The 14,176-nt window shown below is 39.9% G+C and overlaps 2 protein-coding genes across 3 annotated transcripts in view; one reads left to right on the forward strand and one right to left on the reverse strand.

Annotated features, from left to right (window-relative positions):
* The window catches only part of tcf25 (TCF25 ribosome quality control complex subunit), a 229,729-nt gene that overhangs the window by 53,316 nt on the left and 162,237 nt on the right, over window positions 1–14,176 (forward strand). The window lies entirely within an intron of this gene.
* LOC148977332 (uncharacterized) lies at window positions 2,376–5,755 on the reverse strand. The gene is made up of 4 exons (XM_089116655.1): window positions 5,056–5,755; window positions 4,659–4,827; window positions 4,184–4,342; window positions 2,376–3,966 (listed from the first exon to the last, which is right to left on the reverse strand). Exons 1-4 carry the CDS (start codon window positions 5,636–5,638, stop codon window positions 2,376–2,378), a joined length of 2,502 nt encoding a protein of 833 aa, XP_088972781.1. The 5' UTR covers window positions 5,639–5,755.

Below are 14,176 nucleotides of genomic sequence, written 5' to 3' on the forward strand. Positions count from 1 at the left end.
ACAGATATTTTAAAGCTCAAAAGCACCTTAAAATATAACACAGTGGATATTTACTCATCAGTATCATCCCTATCACTGTCAGAGGCATCATCCCATGTAGGTCTTTCTTCTGTTTCCTGTGACACATTTGCACAATTTTGGCACCAACATAAATCAGTACAAGACAGTCTTGCAGACATACAGGAACATCTCCCAGTCTCACATTTGCTTTGCTTGCAACTGCAGTGGACTGCCTGCAACACACTTTCAGGGGCAGGATTTCTAGTCATCCAGGTCACTGTTAACTCGCCGTCCTCGAGGTGCCATCCATTACCAATGGGTGAGGGGGCACACATTATAGCTTTCAGAGAATATCTCATTATGGCTGCTTGGTAGTTTGCCCTTTTGCAGTGTTGGTACAGGGCGTCACTTGTCGGGGGCATGGATAGTTCTGGCAAAGCTGACGACGCCATACAGAATGCTTTGTATCTTGCATCGTTTACATTTTCAGCAGATGACTGGCCATACAGGTGGCACACATATGTGCAAAGTAGCTTAAAGGTAGACTGGTCTAGGTTAAAACTGCTACCCAGCTTTGTAAATGCAGTCAGATATTCCTCTTTCTCACACGCAACAGAAAATGCCTTTCTTTTGCCTTTGCCATAAAAGGCACTTGTAGAGTCACAACCTGAGAAGGTATGGATCCCAATAAGTGCCAAACACACACTTGTGCCAAGAGCTGATGACACCTTAGCTAAATCAATGATCCTTGTTTTGTTGCCAACCCCCGTGAAAAAATACAACCTACATGGTAAATCTGGCTGCAGACTTAAAGCAATCACTGCCACATCAGTATCAGGGCTCTTGATGACTACAGTTTGATGTTCCTGTGCAGCATGTTGTGCATGTAAAAACACCCTGGTGTCACATTCCTCATGATCACATGTCAGGTCGTCAACAGCACTGAGAGTTTGTAAACCCTCCATTACAGACACGCAGTGACACAGGTTTCCATGTGCTATGTACAAGCTTAAGTCCTTGCCCACAATGGTAAGATCAGCCTCTCGCCACACAACATAGAGGAACTCAGCCAGTGCTTCTTTGTTTGTTCCATCTGATAGAAACTTTTTCCATTGTGTTGGTGTCTTCTGATCCCGTCCATAAATTTTCACCAGTTGTGTACCACCACCAGCTCTACGAGACCGTTCTAGGTTTTTAATACTCATTTTCGGATACTGGTCAATCACAAAGTCTATCTGTGTACAGTTGTGTTTCAGAGCAAGCTGTCGGAACTTCGTCAACCAAACAGTCTCCACCTTTGGTTTCCAATAAATCCATTAGAGCTGATTTGTTTGTTTTAGCAAGTGAACCATCAGCAGAGGCTAAAGGATATGACACAGTTCCCAAGGAGTAAGACAGAATTTCTCGCAGGTCTATTTTTCTACTTTGACCTATGACAAGTAATCTGGAGAATAGTTTCTTGTCGGCACGTAGAATCACTTCCTTGCCTGCTGCAGATTTCTTCTTTGTCTTTGCTTGGTCACTAAAGGTCTTCAGTTTTAGTGTTTTGATGGGAGCAAATATGTCAACTGATGGTGATGGTGAACAGTCTTTGGTCCATAAACTCTTTGACAGCATTTTCCCCCTTTTCCAGAGCGGCGAGCAAATCATGATTTCTTCAGCTGCTACTGTTCCAGAGCTAAGACACACAATGCCATCTTGGTGTGTGTCAAAAGGATTCAGCATGGAATCTAGGGTTGAAATTATTCTGGTCACAGCCTTTTCATCAGCATTAATTCGTGTGCTGTCAAGGTCTTTTCGTTTCCTTATATTAAGAGATTTACCTGCCATTGCCTCACATTGTCTTGCTATGGCAGCCCTTTCATGTTGCGACAATATCCAGCGATATACTGCAGCACGATTCTGTGTTAACCCTGTCCAACCACCCTTTGTCTTGGAATCTCTGTTACATGTTTGCTCAATGGCCTGGTCACAGGCAATCGAAGCAAATCCATGGACACTTTGACGTTGAACAGTCCACTGGCCTTTAACACTGAGCTCGCTGTGGCAAGAAGGATGAGTGAGGGGCAAATTGACCATTTCCAGCCAGTATGAAGGTAAATACCTAGCATAATTTACACGATCGTACGCAAAAAACCATGGCATCATCAAGCGCACTGTTGACAGGTGAAGCTGCCAGTTCGATTCTCGTGTTGCTCTTACAAATAGAAGGAGCATCTGTACCATGTCGATGTATGAACTCCAGAAGGCAAACGTTGGGTTTTCTGCACTTCTTCTTTTAACAAAGTCTTCATATTTCGAACACATTTTGTCAAATTTCTCATTTGCACACAGAAAATCCATTGTTCTGTCCGGGAATGCACATTTGATCTCATTCATGACATCCTGGATTCCAGACACTCACATCTCTCCTCTGGTGGCAGAGAATCTAAGAAGGTGAGAAGTCTGATGCGTTGCAGACTCTCATACAGAAGTTTGTGTGCCCTCATACTGCGGTTGTAATGATGACCACTGATCACTCCATTGATGGATCCTGGGGCAACAGTTTCGGACTCGATGAGTATATCTTGCAGTCCTGCATCTCCAAACCTTTTCCCTAGAATACTCAGGTAGGACATGCATGTGTGAAATTCACCTAGTCTAATCACTACACGCTGAGTCAAGTCATCATCTTTCCAGCGGATTTGCTGGGCTTTGGCATATATAGCTTGGTCAAAAACTAACACTATATGGTCCAGTTCAAGCTGATTAGCAATTTGGACACTTCGCTTCAGAATCGTGTTTACTGTTGACATCTCTGTAGGTGAAGCCTCAATGACTGGAAGATAATACAGTGCTGACTTTTGCAGAGTGCTATCACCTTGAAGCAATGTATGGAAACCTGTCCAGCTTGGTATTGTGCATCTTTCAGCATCTATGGACTTTGCAAAAACAAATGCCAGTTCAGTTTGTACAGCAGAAACAGTGTTCAATTTGTATGCGTCCGCCTGTAATGGAACACGTTCATGGTGAAACAAGTTCTGTGGTCCTTGTCTTTTAGACTGATGGTAAGGTTCTACAGGGATGCTAGGGGGTGCTTTCAACGAGTAAACTCCCTTTTGTAGAGGTTGTCTGTTTGTTGTTGACACAGGTTCAACTACAGAACTTTGCAACATAATCCCATTTGTGTGGTGGGTAGTTCCACGACCTGACAGTGTCTCCTCCCCAAAGTCAATATTGTCCCACACAAGTACTGTAGGAACCTTCTTTGCGAATCCTTTGAGTATTTTGTCTCTTCCCTCAACTAAATGAAGTTGGGCAAGGCTGGTGTCTAGACTGACAACTGTGTTCCATGATGCACAATGTCCTAGTCTGTTTAGAAGTGACACAATTTGTGATGAACCTGTTAAATGGCGAACCGTTAGACCAAGACACAATGATTTAGGGGTCTGCCTCCGGCCCTTAGATGCAAGATACACTACGTCTTGACAGATAGATATCACTTTTAGGTTCAAATCATCTGGAATATCAACACAATGGGCCAGTTTTGGTTCCTCAGTTGCACCAATAATCCATGAAATCACATTGTACAGTTCAATTGGCACGGCAGATTTAGCCTCGCTCACATTTAAGTCATCTGACGTGGGTGGCCATGGGCATTTCATACCGGGAGAGTCACACAGAAGCATCTTTAATATTAATGCCGCACTGTAAAGTGTCCTTGTGTCCTCTGCAGTATTGATGGAGGCCATTGAAGTTGGTCTTTGTGGACCAGCTTTTGCACTATACCTGTTTTCACAGTCACTTTGGCTAGTTACCTCAGTTGACTCTGTTGTTTCTGTACCTGATGGATGAGGTAGTCTGTCTATCAGCTTATCTGCAGACAATGTCTCAACGAAAACCATCTCACTTATGTTGCGCTTCTTGGGGGAGTGAAACACCAGCTGGGGGAAATCACGGACCAACCTCCTCTTCAATTTATTCTGCCTGAATCAAAACGATAAGAGTGAAAGATGATCAAAATGTTATGAATAAAGATATATTCACATTGAATTTGTTAAATTATTTAAAAGTAACGATACACTGTTAACAGATTCTACACATTACAGATTATGATTATGATTATTATGAATTAAATTTTAGTTTTTCAAAAAGAATGTTGTATAAACGTTCTTTCCAAAGACACTTGTTGTATTCAAATTACCTGTAGTTAGAAGCATCAAGATCTTCATGCTTTTCCACCAGATTTAAAAAGATCCTTCTAAGCTGAGTCATTGTCAACACCTCTTGGTTTACAATTATTCTATGGCGAATGATCCTCTCACAGAAGATCTTGTAGCTGGCATCGAAGGTTGGCTCATTTCTGAAAAGAAAACACATTAAAACAGAAAAGATGTATTACTTTATGTGCCAAAACTAATGCACAATGGCTTCAATTTTAAATGTTGTATAAATAATAGCAAATAGAAACCTGACAAAGTAATTTGAGATTTTTTTTTTCAGCATTTTGAATTACAGGTCTCACTAGTCAAGACTGTGTTTACAGACAAATCGACAATATAGATAAGATAAGATAAAATGTACTTTAATATAATATAAGCATTTATGGTCAATGCTTTACTTTTAAAATGTGCAAATGTGAGGGAAACATTTAATAAAATAAAATATTAATAACTCACTGTTCTTCTGAGGTCCCAGTAACTGATGCACTAGACTTTGTCAAGAACCTGGTGTACTGTCTATAACAGGACTTGTGGTATCGCACCTCCAGAGACACACAGTCTTTGTCATGAATATGCACAAGAATGCTAGTGTCTTCCTTCATCTCAGCAGCTTTCAGCAACTGGCCTGTAAACAAATAAATGAAAACTAATAAAAAACGATGTTAATAGTTAAACATCATTGAGTTTTCTGGCTGTAGCTGTATGGAGAAACATGCAAATATGTCTCTGATAGTAAAATAAACTTTACATAAATTAAGTCATTGTAATTGAAAGTTAGCCATGGTACCCAGAATAAGGGAATAAAACTTCAAACGTGTGTATGTTAGTTTGTTTGCGTTTTGTTTTTACCTACCTGCTGACAATGTTTCTGCCTGTGAAAGATGGTCCTTCTGGCGTTTGCCTCCCACAGTAATGTACTTCTCCGTTTTCTTGCAAATTATGCACAAGGCAGGAAGCACAGGACCAGCACAAGCTACTGGCAGGCCAGTCTTGGACCTAAGTGTCTTTGTTGGACATTGAACTGTAGCGATACTAACGTTACTACTACCCGATGCCACAGACTGGCCATGATCTTGAGCCTCGACACGCTGTGTAGCGCGTTTCTCGGCCGCATCCAAGCGCTTTTTATCAATGAAACGCCTGTAGCAAGTAGAGTGAAACCCAGCGTCTTCGGGAACATTGTCAAACTCTATTTCTATATAATGTTTGTATGTCTCTGCTATTGTTTGATTCTCACCGTGCAGACCAAGCCACCGTTTGACGCAGTTTCTGTATGTATCCCACCGCGTGCGTGTAAAATCCTTTATTTCCTCTTTCTTTATGGAGGTGAGATGCATATAACATTGTTTAAAATGCTTTTTACGGACTTTTGAAGGAGGTCTGGGTGAAATTTCCTCGTCTTCACTACTCGACAATGATAACAGGGGCGCAGACATATTAGACTAATGTTTACCTGTCATCCCAAAAAAGCAGCCACCTCATTGGTCTAGCGGGAAGCACGTGATGATTCTTCCGCGAAGCCTCATCACTGATGATCAAAATATGATTGCGCAAGGAAAGAACTATTGCCGACTTTAAACAGTAATAAAATAAATAAACTGCAGGATTGCACCTGGAGAACTTTTATTTTCTCGTCCAGAAACAATAGATAATTTTATTAGAATTAAAACAATTTAGTGCCCCTTATATGGGAACGGGATTAAACGTAAAACGTCTTCACCTTATGGCCTACATGCTGTTTCACTTCAGTCGATGAAAACCAGAGAAACAGCCTTCGAGCCCTGCTTATATACGCTAAGCCACGGCCATTTTGGCGGGTCTAGGACGCGGGCGCCCTTGATTGGACGTGACGTCACATCGGGCTGGCTGGTAGGCTGTGCAGTTCCCGCAGAAGCAGCCTATGAGTGCTAGGCTGCCTGCTCTAGGTCTGCTAGCTGCTGCACTGCATTGACAATAAATATAAAATTAAGGATAATTTTTTAGGTTCAATATCTCAAAGATAAATCTTTCCTGTAGCGTAAGCTAAACTTACGCAATAATCGTTCCCTCATATAGAGAGACTTGAGATTACGTTAGATAACTGATTCGTTTTCACTGTAATGCAGATCACACTCGGCTCTATATTTCTTCATGCCATGACAAAACTTATCAATTCACAAAATTAACAAAATGGATAGCTGATGTAAAAAATTGGATGTCCTGAAATTATTTTCAGACTTCAGTGATATCTCAGGATACAAAATAAACTGGCAGAAATCTGCTCTCCTTCCCCTAAGCTCTGGTGAGGATATAACACAAATTAAGATCCCAATTGTAAATCAATTTAAATATCTAGGAATCGATATTTTTCCAACTTTGGAATCTACGGTTAATAATAATTATATGAAAGTTTTGGAAAAGATTAAAAAAGACCTAGGGAAGTGGACACTAAGGCCTATATCTTTCGATGCGAGGATCTCTGTTGTAAAAATGATAGTGTTACCGCAAGTAAATTTTCTTAGCTCTATGTTGCCTTTAAGTCCACATATTGAGTATTGGGATACCTTACATAGTTTAATCACTACGTTTATTTGGAATAACAAAAGACCAAAGATTAAACTTACAACTCTTCAGAGAGAGAAATCAGTGGGAGGTTGGGGAGTTCCAAATTTCAAAGTTTACCATTGGTGTTTTGTATTGCGTACCATAAAACTCTGGTTAGACCCCACAAAACCTGTTTGTTGGCGCCCTCTGGAAGACAAATTAGCTCATCCGCATAGATTACAAGATCTAATTTATGCAGAAGTTCCATTAAAACAAGCCAAAATGCGCTTTGGGCCTATTATTTTTAATCTTTTACTAACTTGGAAACTTGCAACTAATAATACTCATTTTAAAAAAAAGTGGCATTATCATACTCCAATATTTTATAACTATAATTTGTTGCTGGGTGGTCGAACAGTGGCTTATCCAATGTGGATGAATAATGGGATTTATTTACTAGGACAGTTATTCAATACCAATGGTCTCCGCACATTTCAAGATTTGAAGGGAAGTTATAATTTACCTGGATTCTCGTTTTTTTTATATTTGCAGCTTCGCTCTGCCTTAAAGGCATATAGAGTTCCATGGGATTCTAATCTTCCTAGACATGACTTTACAAAACAAATGTATAATGTGAATACCAAAGGAACCGTATCTACAATCTATTGCCAAATAATGCAAAGTTTATATAAACCAATTACAATTCAAACAACTTGGCAAAACGATTACAGCCTCATTTCCCCTACAATATCTTGGGAAACCATTTGGAATAACATTAACCAAGCTTCTAAAAATCCCAATCATAGATCTATTCATTTACGATTTATATACAGAACCTACTTAACACCTAGAATTAGATATTTGATCAAGCTAGAGCCATCTCCACTGTGTCAACTGTGCTCACAGGGCAGTATAGGTACTTTTCTTCATATGTTTTGGGAATGCTCTGAAGTACAGTCCTTTTGGTCACAAGTCACTAAGTTTTTATCTGAAATTCTTAATAAGGAGATTCCTTGCTGTCCTATTTTATGCTTGTTAAATGATAACTCTCAGGTTCCAATGTCTAGACATGAAAAAAGAATTTGGCTTTCTGGCTTAACTGCTGCAAAGAAAATGCTGGCAACAAGGTGGAAACCACCACATACTCTTTCGTTGCATCACTGGTGGAACTTCCTGTTAGACATTCTTGCGTTGGAGCTTTCTGCAGCACGTTCTCATGGTGCTAAAGGGCAGACCATAAGGTCTTGGTCAGAAGCTCTTAAAGCTACTAAATTTCTTGCTGGGGGTGGGGGTGGGGATGGGGGGGGGGTGCGGTAGATCACTCAGTAGGAAGGGGAAAGGGGGATTAGATAAGGTTAAAAATTGTTCAATTTTATGCATATTCTTGTGTGTGTAGGAGTGTTGTGGTGTGTGGGTAAAGTTGAGATGTGTGAGTGAGAGAATGAAGGTATTTATGTTGTGTTTCTGGTGCATATGTATGTTGGTGGTGAATATGTATATGTTTGTTAATATGAAAGCAAATACAAAATAAAAAAAAATAAAAAATTGTTCACAAAAAAAAAAAAAATTGGATGTCTAGAAATTTCCTAATACTTAACCCTCAGAGACTGACGGCATCGTCGACGACGCCACACGTGACCTCCGATAAATATTTGTATTATTCGATGACAGAATAGCAGAAAGCTAACGAGCTAGCCATCACGGGGGTGTCTTTGGTGTCTTTCTAGCTTTTACAGAAGGTTGTCTATCCAGCCTGGAACTTGTGCATCATTTCGAAGTTTTTCAGCAATAAATCCAAACGTTTATATCCAACTTTGATACACTTGAAGTCCATAATTTATAAATATTCCGTCATTTTTGCCGCTAGCTCGATGCTATCTGCCATTTTGGATATCACGTGATGTTTTCACATGATTGTTTTTGAACAATTACAGGCTGATCCGTCGTAAACATTGGTGTGCGTCATTACGCACGAACCAAGCTCTGATATTGTGGAGAGAGAGAGAGACACACGGAGATGCGAGTTTCACAGAGAAACAGAGAAAAATTTATGTAAATCGAGCGCTGGCCTTTTTTGATGCCATGCAGGATGATGGATTTTCAGGAGAACAGAGCTTTTTGACAGATGAGGAACTAGATTACCAGAATAGACCCAGCTGAAGTACCATTTATTTATTTACTGTAAAAAGTATTAGAGTAGAATAAATGTAGTATAAAAGTAGCCTGGCATGCCAGACCTACATCAAGATGTTAGGTCTGGAAACTCTTCATTGACAGGGCTCAATCCGAGGGGCGGGATAAACGGTTGTCTTTCAAATTCTCTCTGCACGCAATTGGATAGCGCTAAAGCCAATCAGAGCAACAAAGACAGTGACGTACTCAGCGGAGCAAGTTGATATATTAAACTTTTACCGTATCCAGTCCAGCTGTCAACATTGAACATTGAAAATAAGGGAGAATTCCCGGAATCCTTCCCCAAAATAAGGGATTTTTTTTTGTTTTTTACACGACCCACAAACTTTAAAAATAAAACACTAAACATTAAAAGTCTAAAGAGTTTATAACTAGCCAACATATGTGTGAGAGAGAAAGAGACAGTATGTGTGTGTTTGTGTGTGTATGAGAGAGAAAGAGACAGTGTGTCATTAAAAAAATAATATCATAGAGAATGTTTAAATATTAATATCAGCTTACGAGGGAAACGGAGGCGGAGTAGTGGTGCTTGCTGGAGATGATTCGGGAGAGGTCCGTGCACCTATACCGATCAGAGCGCGCGCTGACACGGAGTAAAGCCTTTATACTCAAAGTGACAGCACGAGCGAGGCAAATATGACAAGTTGATCATTTCGCCACAGCTTTTTTGTAACAGCGCGCGTGGCGCCGGCCGCATCCGAGGATGAACGACTTCAAACCGAATATGTCCGAGCTTGCTCTGACCGTCACAACTTTGTCATCATTATGTTAAGCCCGCCCTCCGACTCTATACACGATGTGATTGGCCCTACCAGAATTGGGGTTTTCCAGCTCAAACGTCGGCTGCATCCGAGGATGAACGACTTCAAACCGAATATGTCCGAGCTTGCTCTGACCGTCACAACTCTGTCATCATTATGTTAAGCCCGCCCTCCGACTCTATACACGATGTAATTGGCCCTACCAGAGTTGGGGTTTTCCAGCTCAAACGTCTATGGAGAGTTGCTAGACCACACTTTGCTGCAAAATAATTTTTGCTGCCGCTAGGGTGCGTCTAGATTTCTAGGCTAGTATAAAAGTACTAAAAAGAATATAATAAACAAAATAATAAATAAAATAGAAATGCAAAGCCTGTGATGTGATGGCACCAGTGAATTTCATGAGGCCCAAAACGCCTGGACTTCTTTTGGAAAAATGTAAATAGTTTTGGTTCTGTACAAATTATAATGTTTATTCCTGTGCTCCAGGACTCCAAAGACATGAACAAACTGTTTTCTAGAGGAAATTTGATTAGCTTTTATTTATTTGTATGTGATTTCAATAAATATTTGAGTGATTTAATTTCCGATTTATTCTTTCATTTGTCTTTATGGTCCCATAACTTATTTTACATTCAGGTGACATCAATGTAACACAAATATGCTGAAAGTTCAATTTGTCCTGAAACAAAAGAGGTGTGTCAATTGTCTGTGTACTCTAATACTTTTACAAGCCTTTTTAGTAAATAACCTGTTACTACTTCTAAAAAAAATGTAAATAAGAAAAATCTCGGAAACCCTCAATTTGTTGTTTCCCTCTCAAATGTGATTGGATTGTGCAAGCACCTAGCCTGGGTGTCCCCATGCTGCCTTGCCGCAGAACAATTTTATGCATGCTGTTAGGCAGCCTGGACACTATGAACCAAATTTTCGCCTGAGCTAGGGAACCAATCACAGAACGGGGAGGGAGCGGCAAGACGATGACAATGTCTATGCCAGCGGTTTTCAATAGGTGAGGCGCGCCTCCCCTGGGGGGCGCCAAAGAGCGACAGGGGAGGCGCGAAGCAGTTTATAATACGCGATTTTTTTTTTTTTTTTTTTTAAGTCGCGTTAAAACAGCACGGGTTTCGGGTTGCGTTTTTTGGGGCTTATTAAAAAAAAGGTTGTTTGTTAGGAAAATCTGAGAAATTGGCCGTTTTCTCAATCTCCAATAGACGGTTTCATCAGACGCGTTGCCATGGTGATGAGCTGGCCCAAAGTTAACTTCCGTTCTGTTCGTTTATTAGTGTTTACTGGATAATATGGCATTGACTACAAATGCAGTGAAATTTAAGGTGATGAGCAGGTTATTGAGCTGTGGGGTGCAACCTGACCTAGGGAGCAAACGCAATTTTTAAAAATAAAAAAATGTCAAGGCTTTCTATGAGGGAGACGGCGGTATTAAAATAGCCTATGTTTATCTGAGTGATAACCGGTACAGTGTTTCCCATACATTTATTAGTGGCAGCCCACCACATTATCAGCGCTGACCGCCACATATTGATCTCCGTGTTTTTAACAATTTAAGATGGGAAAAGTTGTAACTGACTGCAGAGTTGCGTCTCACTCTCTCTCTCTCTCTCTCTCTCTCTCGCAAACACATTGACAGCGGACCAGTCTGTGTATTGAATGGTTAGTATCATAAACAGCGCTGCACAGATCCATCCAACACGCTGTCAATGTGGAGACCCACCTTAAAAAAGGTTAGCAAGCATGTAAGTAGCCTAGCTATGTTAACCTTATCAAACTCCGCCATCGCGCTCGCCACAGTTTTTTTTAACACTGCGGTAAATCAGACACGTCGGTAGAAAAACATCTTGTCTCCAATTTTTGTTCAACGGGTCTGGTAGTGTCACATTTCAGTTTGGCCAGGTAACATTTATTTTCTTTGACTGGCAAGAAATACCAGCTACTAGGTTATTTACTTGTTATGGACTGTCTCCGCAAGTCTGCCGGAAGTTAAGTTTGGGCCAGATTAATGCACATGCGCAGTACCGTTTGTTTATGCTGTCACTTTTCCCTTTTTTTAACTCGTAATTAAATTACGAAAAACATGCTTTCTTTATTCGTTTTTAGACTGGTGAAATGATATTCACAAACTTTTTTTTTTCTTTATATACAAGGCTTAGATTTTTAACTTCACATTGGCCTATAAAGAAAGCCTAAAACAAAAACATTTCATAAACAGTTTAAGCTATAAAAAATAAAACTTTATTAAAACATAAATAAATTATTTTATGATACACATGCCTATTACTGTCTTAAGTGAACTCATTTATAAATGCCAATAATACTTGTCATTAATATTATTAGTCTACATTTAGGCTAGATTCGAAGACGCTTTTATCCAAAAAAAATGTGAGAAAATGGGACGAGTGTCAGATCTGTCAGCAACAGATGTCCGAATTCGCTCACTCGTTTTTATTTACTCCTTTTCATTCACTCCTTCAAGTGAACAGTAGGCTATTAGTGGACTAACGTATGGGTTTAGGGGGCGATTTCGGATTCATCAACCCATGTTCTCAAGCAGTGAAAAATAGTAGACACCTCAACGCGTCGACAGACAGGACCGTGCAGGTAATATTTAATATGAAACAAAGTCTCAACTTTCAAATTTGGTCAGTCAAAGAAAATTAAAGGCCTACCGTTTTGTGGCTCTTTAATGTGTCGTGACAGATTGCCTGGCTGATAAAGCCAAGTTCCACCGACGTTAATCTACTAACTCTCCTGACGTTAAGCTACTGACTCTCCTAATTCTGACTGCTTTGTCGGACAAAAATTGTGGATTTTGATTGGTCAGATCACATGTCTGTCAATCAAACTCCAAGCGAAGGATGAATTGACGCTAATTTAAAAGTGAAAGTTAGTTTCGTTTTTAAACTAGCGCATATTCAAGGCACAATAACAAAACGGTTCTATTCCGCACTACCGCACCAAGAATGTCCATTGATGCCCGTGAAAATGCGCGCATTTTACGTTTACCTTTAAATTAGCGATTTAAATGCCTCCGCCGGTGACACCGTTAGCTATTACCGGTATTGTCACACGTCGATTAACCGGTGAGAAAATATCCTCACCGCGTCACATCCCTACTGCTCAAAAGCGCGGCCACTCATTGTTCCCACTAATATGGACGATTAAATTGAAACTCACTTACAACTTGTTGTTTTGAAATTGAATGCATAAATTGGTTGGGCCATAGAGGTTTTTTTTTTATTTATTTTATTTTTTTATTGCTTTGCCGCTCTTGTAGCGCAAATGACGTGAATGGCGCATTTTGTTTGTTTAAAAAGGTTTTAGATCGTTAAAAAAAATTCATGAAAAATATGTGAATCTGTTCGATCTGATAACATGATTTCAATGCAGTTGACTGTTAAATGTTACGTGTTCCGTGAACGAACAGCGTTGTCGTTCATTGATCAGGTAGAGCTGTCCATTGTGCTGATTTTATTTGCTTTGGCACCGATTACACGTTAAAGGGATAGTTCACTTCAAAATGAAAATTCTGTCATCATATAGGCCTAGGCCTACTCACACTCAAGTTGTTTCAAACCTGTATGTATTTCTTTCTTCTGCTGAACGCAAAGGAATATATTTTGAAGAATGATTATTATTATTATTATTATTATTAAGAATGTCAGTATACCAAACAGTTAACTGGAACCATTGACTTCCATAGTATTTTTTAGTAAGTCAATGGGACCAGTTTACTGTTTGGTTACTGACATTTTTCAAAATATATTCCTTTGTGTTTAGCAGAAGAAAGACATTCATACAGGTTTAAAACAACTTGAGGGTGAGTATATGATGACAGAATTTTAATTTTGATGTGCATCTCTTTAAGCATGTTTTGTTGAATTGTGGTTAGGCATATGCTACTGATGTTCAGTGATTTTAAAAGTAGCGAAGTTACCTTTTGATACAACCTTTGTGTATACACCGTAAAACTTAAAATAATAGGCCGGGCTTTTATTTTCCCAAATCATCGAACTGCACCGGCTTGAATGTGAGACAGGGGTCTATATGAAACCGGCCTTTATAATTTAGTATTGAGATGTTGTTCATTGAGTCTATAATCTCTAAAAATCTCCAAATGCTCCACGTGAAACTGCGGACTTCCAACCTTTTACTATCGTGTCAATTGATTTGATTAATATGCGCAGGGAGAGAGAGCAAGACAGCGCTTGTGTTGTTTGAAGACGTGAGAGTGCGCACGCGTGTCCGGCCCGCTCTCTCTGCTCCTTATGCGCCCTATCAAGCGCAGCAGTTTCTATTCTATTTCACTCACCGATCAAAATAGGCTTTGGCGGGTCAAAATTTTGCTTTGGCAGACGATAAAAAGTGGACGATCTGACGGTTTTAGAAGATTAACAACCCGAAACTAAAAAACGGATCTGGCCTCTATTTGAGACCGGCTTTTGTTTACCCAAACCTGCAGCCACACCAGGTGTGTAAAAGAGA

Source organism: Pimephales promelas, chromosome 10 (assembly GCF_988280905.1).
Source record: "Pimephales promelas chromosome 10, fPimPro1.hap1.1, whole genome shotgun sequence".
Classification (NCBI taxonomy): Eukaryota; Metazoa; Chordata; class Actinopteri; order Cypriniformes; family Leuciscidae; genus Pimephales; species Pimephales promelas.

What these genes read in the sequence shown, in the direction of transcription:
- LOC148977332 (XM_089116655.1), bottom strand. Translation starts at nt 5,638, where the DNA reads ATGTCTGCGCCCCTGTTATCATTGTCGAGTAGTGAAGACGAGGAAATT. An exon ending in ACTGGGACCTCAGAAGAACA is followed by an intron (nt 4,343 to 4,658) that starts GTGAGTTATTAA and finishes TTTTCTTTTCAG; the next exon opens with AAATGAGCCAACCTTCGATG. An exon ending in CTTGATGCTTCTAACTACAG is followed by an intron (nt 3,967 to 4,183) that starts GTAATTTGAATA and finishes GTTTTGATTCAG; the next exon opens with GCAGAATAAATTGAAGAGGA.